Source organism: Festucalex cinctus, chromosome 12 (genome assembly GCF_051991245.1).
Source record: "Festucalex cinctus isolate MCC-2025b chromosome 12, RoL_Fcin_1.0, whole genome shotgun sequence".
Classification (NCBI taxonomy): domain Eukaryota; kingdom Metazoa; phylum Chordata; class Actinopteri; order Syngnathiformes; family Syngnathidae; genus Festucalex; species Festucalex cinctus.
The window spans coordinates 9486366-9512889 of NC_135422.1; the positions used below are offsets into that span (position 1 = coordinate 9486366).

The 26524-nt window shown below is 37.9% G+C and overlaps 1 protein-coding gene across 1 annotated transcript in view; it reads left to right on the forward strand.

Annotated features, from left to right (window-relative positions):
• The window catches only part of LOC144031943 (uncharacterized protein C14orf132-like), a 39525-nt gene extending 14014 nt beyond the window's left edge, over positions 1-25511 (forward strand). Inside the window, 1 exon segment of the mRNA XM_077539487.1 lies at positions 22095-25511. Within this exon segment, the coding sequence (XP_077395613.1) occupies positions 22095-22331 (237 nt within the window). The 3' untranslated portion in view covers positions 22332-25511.
• Positions 25512-26524: the final 1013 nt, after the last annotated feature.

Genomic DNA, 26524 nt, shown 5'->3' on the forward strand with positions numbered 1-26524 from the left:
ATATCATCATAACGCAGCTCCGCACTGATGCTCGCGCCATTAAAGCGCATCGTCAAATGCAAATATGAAATGGGAGCGCGAGTGAAAAAAAGAAGCACAATGAGCGTTTCATAAGTGGGTGGAACGCAGCGGCTGATTAAAACCAGATTTGAGATTTGCAGATGAAATATGATTGCGGGTAACCATCAGTCTGGCTGCTTGAATTATTGTTATCACGTGAAATGTGAAACTTTTACAAGCGTTGTCGTAAATGTGGCGTGAAACTGAATTAATGGGAGGGGCTTGTTGACTTTATGTCAACTTTTCTGACCACTTCCGACTGGCACAGTGAAGTGGATCCATACTTTTCAGTCGTTATTTTTTACATAACGCCTCATACGTTACATCTCCATTATTTCAGCCTTACAGCTCATTTGCGTGGACCGCATGCAATCGTTTCAGTTACAAATGGTCTCGATTTCCCTCCTTCTCTGAAAATGTCAATTATATCCTTATGTGTTGCTTTGGCATCAGGAGATTTATCGAACTTATTTTCCATCGTGCTCGTCAAGCTGCCGGCCTCATCATGGCTAATGGTTTATATAAAGCACACATGACCGGGGGACCGTCTCGTTTCGGATGCATGCAACTTTAATGGCGAGGCGATGAATCGGGCACTCGCAGTACAGTGAGTTGTATTACATACAGACATGATTCCGGATGCACACCGCCGGCATGCTTGAGTGCTGGTGAAGTACACTAACTCTGATTTTCCTGAAAATGTTTAATTTTTCATGCCGGCGATTCCCCCCAACATCACCCCCCCAGTGCTTTCCTGGCCAAGGCTGTTTTTTCTGAACTAAAAGTCTCAATTTTGCCTTCTCGGGTTCCGGCTTGAAATATGAAGCACATTGCAGAATAATACGGTGTCACTGATTCATTTGGAGTCTTATGTACCACCCAGTATGACTAGAACTACCATATTTTCCATATATAAGGCGCTACAGTAGAGGCTGGGTTTACGTTATGCATCCATTAGATGGTGCTGCGCTAAAGGGAATGTCAACAAAACAGTCAGATAGGTCAGTCAAAATGAATAAACAGCTGTTTTATTATTTTCTCTGAGGTAAAGTATGAGTGTTAGCTAGCGATCCAAGATGGCGGGATCTTCTGCGCATGCGCGTCACCGATCGTGGAGGGTCACCGATAGCGTCTTGACAGCGAGACCTGTTGCGGCTCAATATTGATCCATATATAAGGCGCACTGGATTATAAGGCGCATGGTCAGCTTTTGAAAAAATTGAAGGCTTTTAGGTGCGCCTTATAGTGCGGAAAATACAGTACTCTGAACTAAAGATACTTAAAGTGAAGGTTTTGCTCAGTCACTGTTTTTCTTTTGTTTACTACTAGTTTTTGCATCCACTTCCGCCATGGATGGATGGATGGATGGATGGATGGATGGATGGATGGATGGATGGATGGATGGATGGGCTTGCTTTAGAGTTGAAGACATAAATTAGAGGTCGAATCTGAGCTTGTCATGTCAGTTATGAAAGAAGGAGGAAACCGAACAAGATGAGACACCTGATGTTTGATTATGTAAATGAGAAATAGAATTGAAAAAAAAAGGCACTGACATTCTAAGCAGAGAGTAGCGCCTTGTTTTCTCCTCTTTTTGGTTAAAAAATGAAAAAAAAACACAACAACAGTGTTTTGCCTGAAACTGCCATGCTCTACTACTGGTAACTAAAGAACGGAAAAAGCTATAAACATTTTCACGTCATATCAGTGCTCAAAGTGTGAAAGGACAAAATATTCTGTGGGTCTTTAACTCATTCACTCCCAGCCATTTTCAATGAAGCATTAATAACCCCCTTCGCTGCCGGCTGTTTTACTGGATTTTGACTGATTTTCCAAGGCCCGCAGGCTATTGTGTTCTGTTGCGATAAAAACATTGAGCCTACCAAAAGAAAGATGAGAGTCTCTTCTTTCATCAGGAAAAAAGTATATTTCTATCTGTTTTGCATAAATTAGCATGAAAATATAGCTAAGTTTCATCTTATTCACAAATCTGTTTAAAACAGTGGGGAAAGAGTTTTTTTTTTTTTTTTTTTGTAACATGGCCCTGCATGGTTGATCTCTTATACTCTGCTACCACCTGCTGGACGTTTTTTGTAATAACTACCATTGCTTTAAGCGACCTCTTCAGGGTAAAGCTCTAGCATAAAAAACAAAAACAAAACAAAAAAAACATTTGGGACCATTGCAATATTTAAAATACAACAGTTTTATACGTTTTTGGGAGCCAATGAGTTAAAAATCTGTTCAAAAATCTGTGAAATGATTGGCAATAAATGTCATAATTCAATAAATTAGGGGTGGCATGACTCAGTGGTCGAGTGGTCGTCTCCCATCCGTGAGGTTGTGGGTTCAATCTGTGTGTCTATATATGAGGGTCATTCAATATAAGGTGAATATTTTGGTATAAGGACTTCTAATACGGCTTTTGCTTTGTCTTTATTGACAATCCACGCAAGGTAATGGATTGTTGATGCCTCATGCTTGCACTTCACTCACTGCAACATTCATAATCACTCAAGATTGAGGGCATGCCTCTGAAGTGTTGCGCTACGTGAAACGTTGTATCTAGGCCAACATGCTGCACATGTGACAAACTCCAAACACAGACAAACCCCCCCCCCCGCTCTCGCGGCTCATCTTCCCGCAGGGAAATATGTGCGGCAATCATTCACAAACGCCGAAGCCCACCTGCCGCAATACACACCGCGCTGTAGCAGCTACGCCCACGCGCCAATTTCAATTTTACAGCTGTTGTGTTGTCAGCTAATTGTTAACACGGAAGCATAAACTGTCATATAAGGCGGCAAAAGATATTTTGCTGCCCATTTAAGTATTTTTGGTGACAGGTGGTGGGGGTGGATGTGGCTTCTTTTTGCGCGCCCCTGGCATCCATTTTTATGTGAATTCCAGGTTTGATGTTTAGTTTCAAAATCTGGCCCTTGCGTTGTCTCACGGCCATCTTGTTATGATCAGCTAACCTGAAATGTGATTGTGTTTAATAAATATAATGTAGCATTAGCATTCTGGTCTCTTGTTCACTTGCATTTGTATATAAGAGTCCATTTTACTTTAGTTTAGTTTCGTTTTTACTTTTGTTGTGCTACTAGTATTCTTCCAAAAATGCTTCCCCCCCATATTCAGTAAACGCAGCTATTTTTTACATATAAATGTATCAACATATTACATAATTTTGGAGTATATAAATCATTGGCGTCCAAACTGCGGCCCGGGGGCCATTTGCGGCCCACCGACCATTTTTCAGTGGCCCGCAACATATGCTAAAAATGGCATTTGACTCAAATAAAATAAACAAACAAAAAAAAACGTTTGGAGATGGTCAAAGTAAGAAGGGAGGGTATCGAAAAACAGGTGCCATTAAAGGTTATTTTACTTAACTAAAACTAATGAAAAAACTAAAATTCAAAAAAGAATATTGTTACTGAAATAAAATAAAAACGAAAATGCTTTTTAAAAAACGAAAACTAACAGAAACCACATTTTATGTTTACAAAACTAACTAAAACTAACTATAATTATAGCAAACGTCCTTCGTTTTAGTCTTTGGTAATTAATTTAATGCATGAGCCTTTGGGGATGATTTTAAATGTGATTTTTAGTAGATTTATTTTGATATAAACTGGAATAATGACGTTTGAAAGTTATGTCACACGGAAGTGACGTCATCTAGCAGCAGCCAATAGAAAAGCACCTTCAGATGACGCTGCTCCCATGGTGTTTTTTTAAATATTGCGCACAAGTAATACACATTTAAAAAACAAAAACAAAACAAAATACTAATACTGAAACTAACAAACTAACTAAAACTAAGCATTTTTAAAGAACTAACTAATAAAAACTAACAGAACCACCTTGAAATCTAATTTAAAAAAAATAAAATTACAAATTTCAAAACTATAGTAACCCTACTGCCATGTTACAAATAAATTGGTTTATATACTGTAGCATTTTTCTAAATACTGGTATGCAAAAGCACAAATAAATTATTTGTACAATTTTTAGGACTAAACACAATTTCTCTTCATAACATTATGTGGCCCTTGCGTCCTGATTTTCTGTATGTGGCCCACAAATGAAAGTTTGGACACCCCTGATATAAATCATAAATGTAGTTCTGCTGGTGACCAGTATTAATGTGACAAATTTGGCGGTGCAACCTGATGACAACAGTCCAGTCCTCTTCAAACTTCTTCAAGTCTGATCGAATGAAAGCGTTAACAGAACCTTGGCAGCATCATCCATAAGCAAACATTCACATTAGTGCAAGTAGGACAATTAAGTTGAGCAATACCTCATTTTTCATTTTATAATGAGACCAACTGCCGACCGATCACAGAGCGACCCGTTTGTAATATTTCTAGTGTCAGCTGATGCGGTGTATGGCTCATATATGTGTGCAAGATTAACAAGCGTTAGAAGTTTGTTCAAGAAGTTTTACTGCGAAGAAAAGGTGACCATGCTGTGTGTGTAATGTATTCAAATGTAATTCCAGCGGAAGGCCGCTTGTTTGCGTTGGGTCTTTTGTCAATGTGTCCACGGCTGCGTGTTTAATGGCCTTCTCAAATAATAGGAAGAATTGCAAGGCACGTTAAATATGCAACGTGTGTGCATATTTACTCACAGAGTCAATATGTGCTCACTTGAGTGCATTTTCTTGGAGTCTGGAGAGACTTGCATTGACCTGTAAGATTATCAGACATGAATGAGAACATGTTATTGGTCCTTACGAATTTATTTTTATAACTGATAGTGAAGAACATTAAAATCATACATGGAATTTTGCCCGTGTATTTATATAAATAAAGGATTTGGGTTAATGTCGCTCTCGGGTGCCTTTGTTGTCCTCATCTCAGTCATTCAGTCATCATAAAAATGTTTTTCCAAACAAACAAATTTAACTTATCTCATGATATAGATCATTAATCATGCCCAAAAACTTACATTGCCATTGCTGCCTGTAGGCGTAAAAAGCAGGATTAATGATGACTGTCTTTAGCAAAAATCAGTCTGGACTTGAAAAACTTCTAGTTTTCACTCATTTACACATTATCAAAAATAAATAAATAAATAAAAATAGTGTGACCCCCATCTAGTGGCTAATGGTGGAATTAAGCCCAAAATAAACAAAAGGCATAATGAAACAGTCCTTATTGTAAAAAAAAAAAAATCAAATCCTTGAAATAGCTCCTGATAATTCTGTCCACTCTGTTATCGTGAAATATGAACAGACATAAAATCCTTTCAGAAATATGAAGTATATTTCTTAAACTTTACAATGTTTATTAAATGCAAAACATTAGTAAAAAAATAAATAAATAAATAAAAATGCCCACCCTGTCAGCAAGATAACGTTTTCCTCTTTGCATGTACATATGCTTGCAGTTAAATAAAGATGGCCGTAGTTTGACCTTAAAACTTATTCTATTTCGATTTCCAGTCTTTCCTATTGAAATTTTGTTTCCAAAAGAGTACAAAACCTAAATGAAAATCAAAGGCCAACCATCTTGCCCGACTGGATTGATGTCATCTTTGAAAATAAATGATTTTTTGATTTTGTTTTGGATAATCTCTCACAGTTTGGAACTGGGGCCATAAGAACCAGAAACACTGTTGCTAACCAAAACAGCTGAACCAAAGCGCATAAGTTATACATTTACATTTTAAACTTGCATATAAGAAACTGGAAACATTGATGAGGGTTGCCAATTAATCTTTTTTTTTTTTTTTTTTTTTTTGCTATTAGCCGCCACATGAATAATGACTTGAGAGTCGAGCTAAATGAGAAACAAGAAGCCGAGCGGCCTAATGATGCTTCGCACGCTCCCGCTGAGTACGATTCATGCGGCCGCCGCAATTTGACAATTCACAGTGTCGACAGAAAGTGGAGGGGCACTTTGTAAATGTCTGGCCAGGCCAATTTTAACATTTATTTGCAATGATTCCAAGTTTCATGACCTTTTTTTATTTATTTTCGCCATGCAAAAACATAACCTCAAGGGTTGGCGACATTTTTGGTTTGCGGAGACGATAGGAGGTGCGATAGTTCTTGAGGAGGTGTGTTCCCGTGGCGTGTGATGAGCAGTGAGCGTTTTGCAGCCTTCGGGCGGGCGGGGGAAAGATCGCAGAGCAATAATGACAAGGTCGCAGCGGCCGGCTGGAGCCGCGTCTGTCGCCGAGCGTAACCCGGAGTGCTTGGACGCGTTGTTGGGAAGTTGTTGTCCCGCACCCTGCGAGAGACAATTGACGTGCGCTGAGCGTGAGGAGGTTGAAGTCAAGGCAACCTGCAAAGTCATTTCGATAAACAGAGCATAATGTTCCCTGGGCGTTGTGTTGCACCGTCTGGTAGGACGGCATTTTAGTTTTTGTGCTTTCGTACCAATGGAACTCAAAGTCGTTGCTGGTGTGACTTGAGTCCAAAATGTACATTTATCATATGGCTTGGTTGTTTGTTTTGAAACTTTGAGCCAGGAAGGTCATACAGTGAGATGCATTCAAGGTTATTATAGTTTTAGAATTTTCATTATACAGGTATTTTTTTATTTCGTTTTGAGCTTTGTTTTTTGGACTGTCACTATGAATGCTTTTTAGAATCGATTATTATATATACTCACTTTCCCCTTTTTTTAAATTTAATTTGTATATTAACTGGTAAACTTTCGTGATGGGCTTTAAACATTATTATGAGACGGCTGAACTCCATCAATTCATTAAATTTTAAAGTTTTTAGTTGTATAAATAATGGATTAGCGTGGTCTCTGTATGCGCATCCGCAAATGACACAAATTGCACGTTTCTTTAAGTTAAACAAGTTAAACAATGGTTAAACGGTTAGTCAATTGAAATAGTTGTTGATTAATTTGATAATCGATTACTTGTTGATTAATCGGTTCATTTTGACAACTTTGGTTCACAGCTAATAGAAAAATATTGCTTTGGAGCCATCTTGTGGCATCTTGCTGCTAATGAACTATGTTGGAGTGAGGTGAGGAGCTTCATTCATTTAGTCAGGTCACAGACCTTCCTAATCTGATGATAATAATAATAATAATAATAATAATAATAATAATAATAATAATAATAATAATAATAATAGGGCGGCACGGTGGATGACTGGTTAGCAAGTCCACCTCCCAGTTCTGAGGACTCGAGTCCAGGCTCCGGCCTTCCTGGGTGGAGTTTGCATGTTCTCCCCGTGCCCGTGTGGGTCTTCTCTGGGTACTCCGGTCTCCTCCCACATTTCAAAAACATGCACGGCAAGTTAATTGGGCGCTCCGAATTCTCCTTAGGTGTGAGTGTGGATGGTTGTTCGTCTCTGTGTGCCCTGTGATTGGCTGGCAACCAGTTCAGGGTGTATCCCGGCTACTGCCCAAAGCCAACTGAGATAGGCTCCAGCACCCCCGCGACCCTTGTGAGGAATAAGCGGTCAAGAAAATGGATGGATGGATGTATAGTTTTCAGGGCGGCTCTCTTAAATCTTATTACTTTTAGTTCATTCAAAAATTCTTAGTTTTCGTTTAGATTTAGTATTAGTTTTAATTTAAAAAAAATTGTATTACTTGTGTGCAAGATTTAATAAATCCCACGGTAAAATGGAAAAAAGCAACGCCTCTCTTACCTCGCGTTGCGTTTTGGCTGAATTAAATAAAAAAGCAAGCAAGGCGAGCCATTGGAGCCAAAAGTCAAACACGCAAAATTGTCAGCTGGCGCGACGTCATCTGAAGGTGCTTTTCTATTGGATGCTGCTAGATTACGTCACTTCCGTGCGACACTCTTTCAAACGTCCTTATTCTGGTTAATATCAAAATAAATATAGTTAACGGCACATTTAAAATCAACCCCAATGATTCATTATTAAATTAATTATCAAAGACAAAAACTAAGGGCATTTTTACTATAGTTATAGTTTTGTAAATGTAAAGTGTAGTTTCTGTTAGTTTAATTTTTTAAAAGGCATTTTTGTTTTAATTTTGTTTCTTTAACGAATATATATATATATATATATTTAGTTTTAGTTATTTCGTTTTAGTTAACTAAAATAACCTCGTTCTTTTTTTTTTTAGGCCTTATCATAATTTAATCTTATTAAAACAGACTTGAAAATAAATAAATTTCAAGACTAAAATTTTTAAATAAAATATAATAATAATAATAATAATAATAATAATAATAATAATAATAATAATAATAATAATAATAATAATAATAATAATAATAATAATAACAAGAATATCCAAGTGTTTAGATCCAGATTTTGGATGGATAAATAACTTTCATAACGACCATTGAATTTCGCAGCCTTATGGTTTGTAACTGATCTTTGATCAGCATAACAGTGATTTTTCCTCTGAAGTAAGTTGCATCACTACTTAAAATTCTGTTCGTGTCTGACGGCAACGCAGCCTTTGAAATGTTTGTCTCTTTCACAATTTTTATCCATTAGTGAAAAAAAAATGAGATGGTCATCTCAAGTTGAATGAATGAAAGTTTTTTTGTTTTTTATTTTTTCAACTTTTTTTTTTTATTTAATGTTAAAAAGCTGATGTAATAGTTTGTGTCACAATATTTTCATTTCCATCGTGGCCCAACCTTCATCATTTATAAATGGTGAGGTTCTCAGAGTTAAAAATGTAAATAATAATAATAATAATAATCTGCATCTTGTCGTCACCCTGTGCTGTGCACTTTAAAGTGGATTGAAATCGCTGTGCCATGTTGTTTTAGTGGTCGGGAGGTGAAACCGTCACCCACCACAATCGACTCACTCTGGACCAAGTCTTACATAAGTGCAGATTCAATTAAGGGCCTCCATCTCAATGCCTGGAATGTGTCTGCAGTGCAGAGTCAAAGAGCTTGTTAAAGTTTTTTTTTGTTTTTTTTTTACTAGTTGTTGGACTTAAGGCCTAGTAATCAATTGATTACATTTATTTTAATCATCACAGAAAAATATTTGACACAATAAACAATGCCAGCTACATTGCACTATATGCCTGCCAAACCCAACTGGAATTAACACATTCAATGCCAGCCCAGCAAAAATGCATTATTTGACGTCTTTTTCCGTCAATGGCAGTCAATGAGTTAAGATGAGATGTAACCAAAATTGACGAATTTCTAAGCAAAATTTGCCTTAAAAAAAGAAAAAAGGAAAAAAGGATGCTGCAATATAATCACAAAATATATTGGCACATTGTGTTTAACACATTCACTGCCAGCCCAGCAAAAATGCATTATTTGACGTCTTTTTCCGTCAATGGCAGTCAATGAGTTAACATCTCAAAAAATTACAGTTGGCACCTAACACAACATCCATTGAGCGTGTCGTGACCCTGTTTTTTGAGACTCCACATACAGTTTATCACTTTTATTCAACCGTAAAACCATAGTGTGATGGTCAAGGAAGAATTGCTATAAAGAGATGAAGTGGGCGAGAATTAAACAGTGTGTGTGGATATTTTTAGGGGCTGCCTTAAGTCGACAAATAAACATAAACGTATAGTAAGCCTAAGTCTCAACAGCACACTGCTGCTGTCAAAACAAGTCATAGGCTTTTCCTTTCTTTTGACAAGCAATGCTAATGCTAAAAAGAAGGCTAACATGCTTTCAATAGCAGGGTTTTCTTCATCTGGAAAATGCAGAAGATCACTAGGTGCGTTTCCATTACCTTTTTTTTCGCAAAAATAAAAGCTATCAGGAGTCGGACCCACCAAATTTCTTCACCTCTTTCCGAGACAAACTATTGTAGCAATGCTTGTACTGGAGCGGCGCTAATGCTAGCTTCAGTGTCTCGGCTCTCAGCAATGTGTTTTTGCATTAACGTGATAACGTGATTTTTTTTTTTTTTTTTTTTTTAACCCTTCAGACTAGGGGTGTTAAAAAAAATCGATTTTTTTTTTTTAAGACCTTGTTCATTCGGTAGTCTTACCGATTCAACGTCTTATCATCATTGCCTTTTTTATTTATTTTTTTTTTTTTTTGTGTGTGTGAATCGATTTTTAAACTTCCATTTTTAATGGAAAAATATTCAACAAAACGTCTGACTTCGGGTTAGGATTCACACCTTGAGCATGGAAGAATGTTATATGAACGGAACATTAAACCTTAATATTTTATTTTAATGCTGTTCAAACATGAAACAGATTACAACCTCTATAAGACTGAAATTTCAGATAAATAAATAATACATTTTCATATAAATCTTACACTCTACAAGCTTACTGATTAGTATTTTCTAAATTTGAATGAAAAAAAATCGCAACAATCGACTTATAAATTCGTATCGGGATTAATCGGTATCGAATCGAATCGTGACCTGTGAATCGTGATACGAATCGAATCGTCAGGTACTAGGCAATTCACACCCCTACTTCAGACGTATTAAAGATGTCTTCGTCGCTCGTGGCACAACTTCATTTGTTAACTGCTATTCATTTCCGCAACAAAACAAATGCATCAAAGCTTCTAGCGGAATGCTAACATGTGCACTGGATGCTAACAAGTGACAGCGTGAAAGCAGCTGGATCCTGGAGAAAAAAAAAGTGCTCAGCGGGAAGGTGCGACACAGCGGGGATGAACAACACAATCAAGTGACGAGGATTTGAAAGGACTGAACAAAAAAAATAGTCAGACGTGACACAGCTGGGTAGAACGTATGGAAGGGAAAGCAACAAGATCGTGTGCATCCCATAATGTCGTCATGTTCAGCTAAATGACCACAAACTGGCTTTGCCTCAGCTCTTGCTGCTACAGTATTAACTATATACAATAATCCCAATATGGTGGGAAATTATTTATCTCAGTGAAGTTCCTCAACTCACTTCAAATTGTTTACTTGGCACCAGAATGTCATCAGATGGAGGCGCCAAAATAAAATCTGCCAATTTGTGAATGCCGGCAGTACCCTGTACTCATCAGTCCCCACTTTACTGCACTACTTGTTTTTCTCTAAGCCTCAAGTCTCCTCTCGGAACAATTTGTCTCCTTGTGAAGAGAAGTAAATAAAGGAGACCCTCGTTCTCCTGCATTGTTGTTAATTGTCAGCGCTCCTCGCCTCCGACTGATGATGAAGTAATCTAAGGTTTACAGAACCATAACGCCCACTGTATGAGTCATGTAATCCTTAATGAGCATTGTTAATCTCCGCGTTTGCATACGGTCAGTCATCGTTCCTGCCTTTGTTTTTTTGTGCAACGGCTTGCAATAAACAGAGCCTGTTGTTCTGCAGAATAATGTGAAAGCGTCAGTGATTATTGCTGTGCTTGTATACTTGCAAAAGGAAAGCACAAAGCAAACTAGAGAAGAACAGTTCTGGACAAAATGCCACAGGGTCAGGATGCAGCGCTTCATCATCATTTTTTATTGTCTGACTGTGACTGTCGCTTTGTATTCGTCCACAATAAACAGCCAACAAAGCCAATTTTTCTCATTAATAGTCTCAGTATTATACTTAGTTCCATTTACTTTACATTTTAGTATAACTATTAACTTATTTCTTAGAATATAACAAAAATAAATGAATAATAATATTTTTTTCATAAGTTTTTCATTATATTTTGTCTTGTTACTTAAGAAAAAATTATGTAATATATTTTTTTTAATAACAAAATTAAGAGAATATATTATCTGGGGGAATCATTTCTATTGTCTTATTTTTTTTAATCACAAAAAAAACATTTTATTGATGTATAATGATGATGTATAACAAATAAATTATTTTAAAAAATGGTTAATACATTTTTTTGTTTATTTTGTTTGAAGTATCTAGTTTTATTTTAATTAGTAATGTAAAAAATTAGACATTTAAATAAAATATCCCAATAATTACAAAAATAAAGGATTTTAAAACTAACTATTTAAACATATTTTCTGCAATGTTGTATTATTGATTTTATTAAAACTAAATGGAAAAAATCATTATTGAAAAATAAACCAAAAATAAACCTATAAAACATGTTTTTAAAATGATAATTTACTCTTTGTTTCTTTTAAAGATTTTTTTTTTTTTACTCAAATTAAGTAACATTTAAATAAATGTTTAAATGAATATAATTAATGAAGTATCGAATAATGTCTGTTTTCGTTCCTGTAGTACTTTCATGGAAGTGAATATTTGTTTATTAAAAAAAAAAAAAAAAATGGCATTTGTAATGTATAATGCACCAAGTCGTGCCCCGGGCATCCTCCATCGATATGTAGCAGCAGCCAGCCAGCCAGAGAGAGGTGGCATATGACTTTGCTGTTGAAACGGCATCACAATGCAAGATGCATGAGCGGGTTATGCATATAGATTTTGAAGCGCCCTGCAATATTGCACTTGCAAGAAATGTGTTCCTGCGCCATGATATGGTTCTATGATGTAAAGTGTAATAGCCAGCTTGATGCATATTTATAATATGTGCTTTGATGAATGATTCATGGCCTTTGGCTTTGGGCGCAATAAAAGGCATATTATGTCCATTTTCGGAGAGGTGTTGGGCGTTGGGCTACGATATGAGTGATGGATATGGATAACTATATTTGCTTCTCAACATTCAAACCCAAGAAAATCAGTTTACTGCCGCAATGATTTGATATAAAGAGAACGACTTACTGAATACTTCATATTGGTGACGAGGCTGGACACCACCGTTTTATGCTAGCTAGCATTAGCGCTAACTTCATTGCTCAGAGTGACAAAACTTGTCAGACGCCATTATAATAAAACATAGATCCAACTGTAAGAGTCCTGGAGCAAAAGGGGCTTTTAACATTAATATACTGAAGTATTTATATAATTTAAAAAAGTACTTTTGTCACATGTTATGTTAGCATCATTTAATGTAGCCTAGTTTTAACAAAGTTGTGTGCACTGTTAAAAAATTTTGAGATGTGAGGTATGGTTTATTTAAAAACAAAAAATAAAATCAATACATTTCATTATACCTAATTACATATAAGTTTTCTTTGACAAAGTATAAGCAAAATAATATCTCAAAGACATTTATTGCATTACTTTGGGTAAAAAAAAATATGACAGAAGTCCTTTGTAATATTTTGGGTTTTGTGGCTTAGGAGCAATAAACCGCAATAAATCCAAAAGATGATAATGTGTTTTCCTAGTCACACAACCTCCATGAAGGTGAATGTAATAAAATCTTACTCAATAAGCGCTCTTCACACCAGGACATAAAAGAGCTTCTGTAGCACAAATTTTATTCCGACAGGACAGTGTTGTAATTAAGTTTAAGAAAATCACTTTATTATTCTTTGGGCCAAGTGCATTGCGAAGTCATAGAGGCAAGCTCTGGAGGAGGAAACTAAATGACATTCTGACGTGGACGTTCCAACTGTGCGTGACTGCTATAGTCTCGGACGAATGGCGAGTGTGAGGGCTCTGATGTGCGCTCAAGTTTGGTACTCTGATGCGCCGGGAAATCACGTATAGAAATAAATAGATATATATATTTTTTAATGACTAGAGAGTCAAAATTAGTCAACTGCATGCATGGGCAGGGTCACTCTTGCCAATTATTCATGATAATAGACACCTTGAAAATTTGAAATAAAACAAATAGTCCACTGTGCTGCTATTCACACAAGTATAATTTTGTTTTACCTTGATCCAACTAAAATCGTGTGCTAACAGATTGGCCCACAATATGACTCGGAATCCAATGTATCCCCCTGGGCTTCCCCAAAGTAATACAATATACATGCTTTCACACACACTGCGCCGTAGTTCCCATCTGGCGAGAACAAGATTTTATTTTTATTTTTTTATTTTTTTTTTTTTTTTTTGCGGGGCATGAGAGGGAATTCTCCAGTTTCATAATTGATGCATTCAGTCACATCTTATACTTGCGGTTGTCGTGCGACTGCAAATTAGCGGCATATATTAGCGAGCGACGAAGCCAGATGCAAACATGCACTCGCTCCGTCCTCGCTCACATTTGGCAAGGCACTTCGTCTTTTGCACACCACCTTTTGTTTTTGCTGGTTCGTGCCTCCACCATGCCTGTTGATTCAAGAGATTCATTTAGCTTTATTCCTTCTTCACAACTAGTTTTCTACGTTGAGAAATAGAGAGAGAGACAACAAGAGACAAGTGGATGGATGGATGGATGGATGGATGGATGGATGGATGGATGGATGGATGGATGGATGGATGGATGGATGGATGGATGGATGGATGGATGGATGGATCAAATGGAAAGCTAGCTAGCTATCATCTAGATCAGTAGTGTCCACACTCAGTCCTCGAGGGCCAGAGTCCTGCAGGTTTTGGATGTTTGTCTTCTTGCAACACACCTGAAGCTCACCAGCAAGCTCTGCATAAGCCTGTTCACTGGAACAGGTGTTGGAGCAGAAAAACATCCAAAACCTGCAGGATTCCGGCCCTTGAGGACCAAGTTTGGACACCACTGATATGGACGGATGGACGGATGGATGGATGGATGGATGGATCAAATGGAAAGCTAGCTAGCTATCATCTAGATCAGTAGTGTCCAAACTCAGTCCTCGAGGGCCAGAGTCCTGCAGGTTTTGGATGTTTGTCTTCTTGCAACACACCTGAAGCTCACCAGCAAGCTCTACATAAGCCTGATAACGATCCTGTTCATTGGAACAGGTGTTGGAGCAGAAAAACATCCAAAACCTGCAGGACTCCGGCCATTGAGGACCAAGTTTGGACACCACTGATATGGATGGATGGATGGATGGATGGATGGATAACCTTAAGAGTGACAAATGTCCCAAGTTTGTGTAAACAACATGTTTATATAATTCCTTGTATCAATGTCGCCTCTCAAGTGTTGACAAACAAGCCCGGCTGTCAAAGCACAGATCAGGTCACACTTGTTCTACTGAGTTATAAGATTTATGGAAAAAGGGGGAGAGACAAACCGGCACAAACCAGAAGTGGGGGAGAGAAAAATCAATGAGAAGCCATGCTGTAAATCTGCGTAGCAGGAACCAGGCTTGAAAGTGGAGGTCTTAACGCGGTTGAGGGGGTGAACAAGCTTCCTTAAAACCGCCTCACAAATCTCCCTGCTGATTTACAGTCAAAAGTACAGGCGATATGCTACAGTAACGCCGCACACATTGTGCGTATGGTTCTTTTGTTTTCATGAAGCGTCGGTGGTCTTGAATAAAAGGAGCTGCTAGTCTTTCTACCTGACCTCATCAGAATGTTATGAATCCGTAAAGATTGAGAACAGTGTTCATTTGTGTAACATCAGATATAGCATTGAACTGTTTTTTCACCATTTCAGTTTCCCTATTATGACGTACATTTGCGTCCAGCATGAGTCACCCCTCCCACACCGTATAAGAACTCAACTTCGATTAGTGGCAGAACTGCGAGTTACTTTATCATTGCTTGCTGGTTTGTACAGCAACAGCATGCTAGTTAGCTAGCTAGCTAGCGATGCACCTACCGTCAGAAAATGCACCATATGCCTCGATGCCACAATTTACAGAACAGCTCAGTGTCATTATTTAAATTCCCAAGCTCTGTGTATTTTTCATAGTATTGGATAACCCTGCCACCAGTTTGTGGTGTCTCGAAGCCTGTTAGCACGCAAGCTAGCTGGTGGCTCGTGCCTCTCGTTGCGGCAAGGGGGGGAACCTGTGACGACTCAGTGAGCTATTCAGTATTCCACACATATAAGCAGAGATATTTTCATGGCTCAAACATGTAGGCATATGTTAGATGTACAAACGGATTTGACTGACGGTTCCATAAACAGCTTCCATAAACGATTTTTTTAGGGTAATGTAATAAAATGAGCTTGAGTTGATGACTGTTTTGGGATTATAGCTTGGAGTATTTTAAGGTTTGAATGGTTTGAAATTGAACTATTACTACACCGAAAGAAATTCTAATTCTTTTTAGAGGTGCTATCAATTACTTGTGGTTTTGAAGTTGCAGGGAATTGCTAGTGTTAGTAACGTCAAAACAAATGCTTGAACAAAACTTCTATTGCAGGTGAAAACAAAAGGTGTGGTTCTATCCTACAGCTGTTGCGTGCTGTTATCATAAACAAGAGTCATACTCCAGGGGTCCACCCAAATGGCTGTCTTCCCCCCCGTCCTCTGAACAGCTTGTTTTCTGACGACGACAACACGAGCCTATCCCCTTTGAGAGTCTTTTCATAACATCATCGCCGCAAGCAGAAACGCAGTCACATGAGAGAAAGAGTCTCTTGTGGATTTTTGGATTCCCTCTATTGCATAACATTTACATACATTGTTTACGGCCATGTTGCAAAGTCAGTTGAGCAAGAAGGGAACTGGTGGTGGAGGCAGTTACATTCTATTTCACATTTATCATTGAGGGGTGGATGAGGTGGAATCATCGTCCGTTTTAAACTGTTTGTAAAACAGTTTATTCTCAGTTTTCTGGTGTGTATCAAAGGTACTGATACAGAATGGGGTGGTGCAGTCGAGGTAGTTTCCGAGGCATACCTGAGGCGTACCGGAGGCCAGGACAGGAATGCGAACGTTCACCGCTCAGTGGGATATAGGCTTTAGTGTCAAGGCTCTCTAAACGCTGTATTATTTTTTTTTGTTTAATCCTTGGCATATTTTGACAGAAACATGTCACAGACAGCCGGAAACAGTTTGAACTGTCTTCTTTAGAGCAACTGTCAGAAGGCATCACTGCTCTCGAGCTCGTGTTAAATATATTTCTGCTGACAACAACAAGGACCTATGTTCATCGGGACATGTCCATTCTGTGGGAATTTGACAGATGGGTTAGTTTCATGTTGTAAATGGGGAGAACATAATGTGACAGTAGCAGCTGCCAGGACACATTCCCCTCGCTGCGGATCACAAATAGTAAACCATCTGGCTGAAGATCACAAGGACTTGTGTTTCCAAGGGAAAACAACAGCGGTCCAATATTTTTAGCGAGCCGTGTCCGTCGGTAAGGATTTTAAAAGGTGTGTCACTCCTTTTGGATATCGGACACGACGGGTAACAGGATCTGACAGGAGCGTTTCTCGCTGTCAGCGCGAGTTTCTTCCGCAACAACGGACAAATTTGGGGATATCCGGTTGGAGATCGCAGGACGATTCAGTTGAAGGGAAACACGAGTGCAGAGTGTGTTTGCCAGAGCTTTTAGCCACTTTTCTTGAACACGACCTGACAACGTTACTCCCAGAATGCAATGCCACTGTGTGACGGTGATGGGAGATGGTTGCTTGTTTTATGGAATACAACATCTTGAAAATCCCTCTGCAGAGATAAATGATTGTGAATACTCCCAAAAGATGTAATTCAAGGCTGAGCGGGGACAACTCTGAAGCCGGACATATCTTACTTACCACGTCAAAGCACTCTGATCAGCTGCATTGATTGAATCTTCATCAATTATACACAAACTAACCACTGAAGAGATGACGATGGTGCTTACTAGCAGAACTAGACATTTTCACTTTTTGACTGACTTTAACAAGAGTCACTGTTTGCTATCTATAAAATAAACAATAAAAAAAAGCAATATGTTAGTTTTCACTTTGTTGTCCTAACAACAAACCTAATCTTATTTGGCAAAATCTATCTGTTTTTCGTTTTTTACGGAGCCCCTAAGGTGACATGGTCGGAAAAAAAAAAAAAAAAAAAAAAAAAAAACCTTTGCGTTCCCTCGCAAAGATTGCAAGGAAACGCAAAGTTGTTTTTTGAGGGAACGCAAAGTTGTTTTTTTCGCTTATCATGTCACCTTAGGTAACCCCCCCCCCACACACACACCCATGAGCGTACCCACAGACTCACCCAAAACCTAACAAACACATGAAACCCACAACATGGCGGGGCACAGAAGTACCCTGTAAGGAAAGGCACCCAGGAGCAGTTCATCCACAGTGAGGCTCCCCCATGAGAAAACACTGGAGCTAAAAATTTTATCTCTACCAAATAAAAACATTTAAATACTAAAAGAAAACAGTTAAACACGATAGAAAAAAATAAATAAATAAAAACAAGGCTACAAAACAATATAGATTAAAATAGTTAAATAAAAGGGGATTAAAAAAAAAAAAAGCTTTCCGACTCCTTTATTTCATGTTTTCAAACGTTCCATCCTCGTCGCTTTTGGTCACATGGAAGATGACCCGGAAGTGTTTACGGAGCACCTAAAGGTGACATAGTAGGCGAAAACAACAACTTTGCGTTCCCTCGCAAAACAACTTTGCGTTCTCTCGCAAAGATTGCGCTCCTTCGCAGTCTTTGCGAGAGAACGCAGTCTTTTATTTTTTTTCTACCATGTCACCTTAAGGGCTCCATAGTTTTTTGACTGCCTGAATACTGCCTTTTTGTTTATGTCCGGTTTCTCCTACCTTCACAACACCTCACAAATCTCTTTCTGATGTATCAAATGTCGTTTTATAGGGAAAAATGGAGAAGAAATTCATGAAAGAGGCCCGTTAAGAGGGGGCAACGAACAGGTCTGAAGGCTTTTCAGGACAGAAATGTTGTATTTAGTGTTCTCCTAATTGGCATCATTAACTCATTTACTCCCAAAAACGTATAAATACGTTCTATTTTAAATATTACCATGCTCCCAAAGATGTATTTATACGTTTTGACTTTGATGCAGCCTCTAAACTGAAGAGAATGCTTGAAGCAACGGTAGTTATTACAAAAACGGCCAGCAGATGGCAGCAGAGTATAAGAGTATAAGAGATCAAAAAGCTATTTTCCCCGTAGTTTTAAACAGATTTGTAAATAATGCTGAAACTTAACCATATTTTAATGTTAATTGATGCAAAATGGAAAAAGATAGAAATATACTTTTTTTTTTTTTTTTTCCTGATGAAAGAAGAGGCTCTAATCTTTCTTTTGGTAGATTCCATGTTTTTATAGCAATAGGACACAATATTCTATGGGCCTTGCAAAATCAGTCAAAATTCAGTAAAATAGCGAAAATGTGCCGCACTGCCGCATGCGTCATAAGATATAAGTGAATGACACTTCCGAGTTCCTTGCTGTAATTCCCTACGTTCCATTAAGTGATCAACCTTGTTGCATTTATGTCATGCGCAACATGCTCATGGGATTTGTAACTATAGAAATCGCAACCCCAAAGAGGATGAAGCATGTATTGACGTACTGTATATATTTAGGCACTGCGTCCAGAGACAAAAAAAAAACAAAAAACCACTAAACCCTGACAATAAAATATTTAGAAGTACCAACGTCGACTAGAATATCTTTGCACACTTCATTTTATTCAGTGCACTTCCCAATTTATGCAAACAGCTCGCTTCTGTGGACAATGAGTTACTGAATAAAACATCCATATAAAGAATGTAGACAGCGTTGAGAGCTTCCATTCGCGTCAGACCAAACGCTGGAGAAAGTCGGCATAGCAGAACCTCATTTTAACCAATTCAAATCAACAGCATGTTAATATGAACTGAGATTTGTTTTTGTTTTTGTTTTCCACTCTAAATAACGCTTTCTTTTCCCAGTCATCTCTTTTTTTTGATTGGATCAAAAATGTTTATTTTCCATACTCTAAATTATTTTAATGAAAAATGCTAATCATGGAAATAGCATGTTTTTCAATCTCCCTGTCCATCCAGTGACATTTCAATAATTCTGCAGCCATAAAACAAGAATATAAAGTAGAGTGAAATAGGGCTGTGCAATTAATCGAAATTCAATTACAATTTCAATTATTACACTCCACAATTACAAAATTTGAATAATTGTAAACAAAAATAAAATATTATTAATACTAATTTTGAGTTGTTTACATTTATATATTTGCATCTTGTTTTATTTTAAAATGATTAATTTAATATTGTTTGCTCCAAAAGGACCTTGCGTAATTAGTGTTTCAAATTACATTTATTTGTCTTAATGTTTTTTTTTAATTTTTCGAACATTTTCTTGTTTTGAACCAAACAAAAGCAAATGATTGTCCTAATCGTGATTGCAATTATTACCAAAATAATCTTCATAATCGAGCAGCCCTACTGTGAAACAATACATACAATTGACATTCACACAATTAGAAAAATGTAAACTAACTTCTACCTACTGTAAAAATTTAAATGGTAAGCTACGATTAAATGCATCAAAATGAGGAATTTCAATGATAGTAGTATGTTGTTATGAAGCGGTAGAAATTAAGAAATGTTCCACAAAAACTTGTTTAGTAAATCCAAGCAAACCACTTGTGAGGCTGTATGGAAAACAACATTTTTCTAGCTGAAAAAAAGACTTTCAATAATCTGAAATTTTAGTGGTTCTAATATTCAATTTGGGGTGCTTGAGCAGCCCCACATACACACAACAAAATGTGATTGAAATACCTCTGTGGGATAATTGACAAAATAATAATAATAATAATAATAATGGATGAACTAAAGAGTACAGACTATGAACTGCCTTGACTGGGTGTGCGCATGTGCGCATGTCTGTAGGGGAGATTTGTGGGCTCGTGGTGTGTGCATGCGCAGGTTTGCTCGACGCGGCGCACGCCTGTCTGCCTCCATCATGCTCACGTTAACAGCGGGCGCTCCACAGGATGTGTCATGTCATTATTCACCACCAGGGGCCAATGAAGAAAGTGGAGGAAAGAGCTGTCGAAACAGACTTACCTGAAGCGCGCCTGCGTGTGTGTATATATACATATATATATATATATATATATATTTGAGAGAGAAAGAGAGAGAGAGCGCGCAAATGAGGAAGCATGAATTTCTGTGTATGCCAGAGTGCAACATGCCCGCAAGGTATTTTTAGCATTGTTTTTCAGCTGAGTTTTCCAGCTGAAGCCCACTACACGAATTTCGCAATCACCCACCCACACACGCACATATGTCACACACACACACACACACACACACACACACATCATCAATGCAGGCACATACACCCACACATACACTCAGTAGAAAGTTCTTTCTGCTCTAACTCACGATTAATCACAAATTTTATATCTTCTAAGTTTTTAGCTGCATCTTTTGGCCATCGTTACAGTAATTTCATAATGATTCATAAAATGGAGTTAACATTAAAAAGATGTATTATACTGTAAAAAATAAAATAAAAAGTGTATATTGATTTGTGTTTAGGTCATTTTTCTGCCACTAGATGGCATAATTGCAATTCTAAAACGTTCATGACAGCTCCGTGCATTTTTCTTTTCATATTAAGAGCTAATCTTTAACATGTATTAACTTGTGAAATTCTGTACATTTTAAAAATTGTCAAATATAACTTGACCCCAGTCGACACAAATATATGCATTATGATTACATTTATAACTGCTAAATTCTGATGTGAACGTGTCAGTTATGTTATGACTGTAATTTCCCCCATTATATACTTTCCAAGTAAGGGACGGTCATTAATCGCACGTTAAAAAAATTGGTAGCGTTAAAGGAACCTTAAATGAACTAAAAAATTAGCGCAATAATTTTGACACCCCTAATATATATTATGGATGTAACAATATCCAAACATCACGATACAATGTTATCATGATATGAAGGCCACGATATGATAATTATCACGATATTGTGGGGAGGTTGGCGATATAAAAGTCACAATATTTAAAAAAAAAAAAAAATCATACTAAAAAAACAATATTGTGCTTATACAGCAATGAAAAATATTATATATAAAAATATATGTATTGAGGCATTTACTCCACATATTGACTCAGTTCACAAGCATATTACGTTACCTTCATCTGACCATTAGCGTGGATTTTAAACGTATAAGGGCCAAAACATGCCTAGTGAAAATTAAACTGCACTAAAACACTAGCCACCAGGGGGTGCTAGAATTGCACAAATGGAAATCAACCTGACTTTTTTTTTTAACAGATGTGCTGCTTGTAATATTGTGACATGACGACGATATGTTGTGGGAGCTTGAATATCGCGATATCACGATATTGCCGGTATCGTTACATCCCTAATATATATATGAACATACGTCATACACAATTGAAAACATGTATTGACTACAATAACATCACGGCGATAACATTTTTTAACGGTGCGGTCTCTCCCCTCTTCCAGATCCCAGTCATGACGGGCGCCTTCATGGACTCGTCGCCCAACGACGACTACAGCGGCGAACATTCGCTCTTCAACTCCTCCGCCAGCGTCCACGCCGCCGCCTCGGCGGCCTCCGCGCACGGCCAGCCGGACGAGTCGCAGTCCATGTCCAGCGACGCCATCTGGCTCTGGATCGCCATCGTGGCCACCATCGGAAACATTGTGGTGGTGGGCGTGGTTTACGCGTGCACCTTCTGAGGAAACGCAAAATCCGAACATTTGTGTTTTTGGAGCGCCACCATGGAATCGCATCAAGCGTCAAATGCTTTTGTTGGATTCTACCGTTTGAGGATAATGCGCCGTTAACGATCTCTGTTAAGAATCGGAGGAACGTCGCTGCCGCCTAAGTTTCTTTCCGTGTCTCCCCCTGAAGAACACGCTCTCGACGTGCCGCGCGGAGATGCGGATGGAGGTTAAATGGGGCTCGAGATTCGGGTTGATCCGGGGACGTCGCCAGCCTCCGTCGCCGCAAAGCAATTTAGGGCAGCGCTGTTTAATTATGCCCTCGAACACGGACGGCGAACGTTAAAACATTTACAAGGCGCTGGGATTCTTTTCATCCGAGGCAGCCCCGAGGCCCTTTTGCCATTAGGGCGGGGAGAGGAGACTCTGCGGGGAGCGCACGTGGCACGGACACACTCATGACTTGATCGTCGTCGCGGTCCACTTAAGCGCACACTTGAGAATCACATGAATATCAAATCGTAAACTTAACAAGGCAATAATTCAATTCAACACCCCAAAACTTTGAGGCTTTATCTAATCTCCGCCACTGATCGTAGCCATTCCTTATCTTTGACAGGGTTGCTGGGGTGTCGGTACCGACAGGACTGAACCTTCTCCCGCTTTGGCAGCAGGCGGACAATCTGCTCGCTGTGACCTTGACGTGTTGTTTCTTCAGGTTTAGGGCAAGTTGGAATCATTTTCTTTTGTCAACTCTTGCTTCCTCTGTAAGCTGACTGTGTAATTGCAAATACGGTAAAGGTATACCCAGACTGGCGAATACGATAACGGTATATATATACCAAGACAACAATTCAATGCTAGCCAAACGCGAGGATTTTATCAACATATTCAAATATATGGAACCAGCTTTAGGTTAGGATGCAGATGCAGTTTTTGTTTTTGTATATCACATTGAACAACTAATTTTGTACAGTAGTCCGTGAAATGATTCATGAATCCACAATGGGGGGAAATGAACGATCAGTTAATAGGTTGTTGTTTTTATATTGTGGGTAAATACTAGAGGTGGGAATCAAAATGATTTCTGCTTCCATTTTATAGATGAGCAAATAACTGTCATGATCTACTCCAGTCTAACTCGCTAATGCTAATTAGCGTGCTACTCGCGGCAATTTTATCCCTCAAAAGAACGGCTATTCATACAAAACGCTTCAGGAATGTATACAGAGAAGCTTCTTAACATTACTCATTGGCATATGCTCTTCTTACGCAGCAAAAAAAACATCAACTTTTAGTGGTATAACTTGATCATGACTTTTTCCTTCTAGTCTCTAATGTACAGCTTAACTGTGTATCAGAATGCACGGAACCACACTGCCCCCAAGTGGCCAAATCGAGAACACCGTTCCCAGTACACAAACAAGGGCAAGACAGTATACAATAATTTAATTAAAATCAATTTTAGGACATTTAAAAATCGAGTCTGAATTGTACTAAATGATGAGAATCGATTTTTTTATTTTTTTTGGCACACGCCTAGTAAATACTGTTATTTATTTACAAACATCCCTCTTGTAAAATACACAGTGATTTTATTCGGAAATGAAATTAGTTAAGCCAAGTAGTGCAAGCCATTTTGACTCAATTGTTTCTAGACCTGATGAATCGACAATCCCACGTAATTGACAACATCCTTCAATAGAATGGAGTAAAAATCTGCGAATGGAAAACAGAATAGCAGATGCACAAGTCTTAGAACGAGAATTTGATCAGATAAATTCCGTTTTGTTAATGAAAACGTGATTTGAAATAGGGCTGTGCAATTAATCGGAATTCAATTAGAATTTCAATTATTACACTCCACAATTACAAAATCTGCATAATCGTAAAAAAAAATTATCGCAATTTTGAGTTGTTTAAATGTATACATTTTCACCTTTTTTTTATTTATTTTAAAATAGCTAATTTAATAAATTTTGTTTAATCCACAAGGGACTTGCATAATTATAGCGTTTCAAAGAATTTTCGTTTAAACTTTTTTTGTACCAAAAAAATAAATGATGTGATTTCAATTATTAACAAAAATAAATGTTTTCTTCATAATCAAAGCTCTAATAATCCAATTTATGTAAAATATGACGTCAGTTTTCCGCCTTCGAAGGGTATTGCGCAATGCTGTTATTTGGTTGTAGGGCTAATATCCATCTTTTATTTTGTTCTGAGTAAACGACAAAGACGCATAAACGTTTCAAGTCTACACTTTTGCGCGGTCTGGGTAAAGGATGCTAATAAAAATAAAAATAAAAAAATGCCAGGGAGGCGTCGATCCAGTTCTTTTCTACGTTGAACGAATCACGAGTCAGAACAGTCACGAAGTCATGACGACGACTGTGAGTAAGGGGACTTCACCGCTGTATTGAAAAAGCAATTGTCATACCATAATGCTCTTGATGAAGTTATGATTTAATTGTTTTGTTTCGTGGTACGCTGCGTCACCATCTCAAAAAAATTCCGTGGCTCTGTATGAAAATGCTTTCAACTGTTGCAGTGGAAGTAATCAAATATTAATCTTCCAGCCAAAGATGCCGTTGATTCTTGCATACACGCACCAATATCCGAGCTTGATGCCTTTGTTCAAATCCACTTTATTGATGTTTGTGCTTTTCCATTTTTCTCCAACGTGAACTTGAAGCGACGACGTCGTTTGACTTCATTTGGTTTTCTTCACCACATGTAACGATGATATGATGAATATACGACACTGCTGTAATGTTTTGTAGCAACTTACAACGTATCAGCATCCTCGACACGAGTGTACATACTCGCTAAATGCTCTTAGGGGACTTTTCAGGCCTGCTTTTTAACAACTGGTTGATGTATTTACATTCTGTTGTAAACCACAGACACAAAAGAAACTTCTTTTGTAAAGACGTGCGCTTTTAGAATCAACGCAGTATACGTTTTTTTTTTTTTTTCTCTGCCGACACAAAGATAGAGTATCGTAAAGTTTTGACGGCGGCCATTTTGACACGGGTTGTTTGGAACTTGGAACTCCTATTCTTGTGCACCGCACCAACTCTGTAATCTTTTTTTTGTTTGTTTGTTTTGTTTTCTGGAGATGGATGAGGCACGGAACGGTGAAGCATTGTAACATGATCTTGTGCTTTAGTAAAACAACGTGATTTCGGAGCAGTTTGACTCACTTGATCCCCCCCCCCCCCGATAAGCCATGTTCAAGCATTTACAGTCAAGAGTTTTATGTACATTTATTGCATTCATTCAGCCGTTTTTGTTGTCATGGTTTTACCTAAAATTGATGTGAGTTTGTCTCAGGGGTTCAGTGGAGGTCAAGACACATGACTCATATCCGCTTAGCTATCGTTGGGCTGCAGGTGATCACGCTACATTGCTTGGCCTATCTGCATGGCAGGAAATTTGGTGCACTTGGTAGTCGACATGTGATTGCTGTGATGGTACGTCGTGTGATTTCTTTTAGAATTGTAATTAGGGCTGGGCAATAATAATAATTACAGTAAATAATAATAATAATAATAATAATAGATTTTATTAATCATTTTAAAAATCTAATCGTTGAAAATTTGCTATTGTCTTCTGGATTATTAAAAGCTGTTGCTTTTATGTTCTGTTACACCCAAATGTTATTGTGAGTTGTAATTTTGCACAAGAATGCTGTATGGGTAATTTACATGACATGTTTACAATAACTACCAAGTACTTAATTGTGGAATTTAAGTGCAAACTGTGAATGTTAGGTTTATGTTAAAACTGATTTAGAATCAATATGCATTATTGTTGTTTGAACATTTTGCACAGAAATTATTTTGGAATATATGAAACCTTAATGTTTGTTGGGTTAATTAGGTTAAAATCGGTTGAAATCGTAATCGTCCTAAGTGACAAAAAAATTTGAATTTTTTTTTTTTTTGCCATATCGCCCAGCACTAATTGTAATCCCTTCATACTATGATGAGCAAAAAAAGAACGTGGTCAGATAAATATGCGCAATATGAATTAACTTGCAAATCGGAAAGTATGGTGTTCCACAGGGTTCAATTCTGGGGCCTCTGCTGTTTTCATTTTATCTGCTCCCCCTGGCTTCCATCTTGCACGCTATGGCGCACACAGCGGACAGGTCGCCGACCAATCGCAGGGCAAATATAGACAAACAGTCATTCATGCTCACA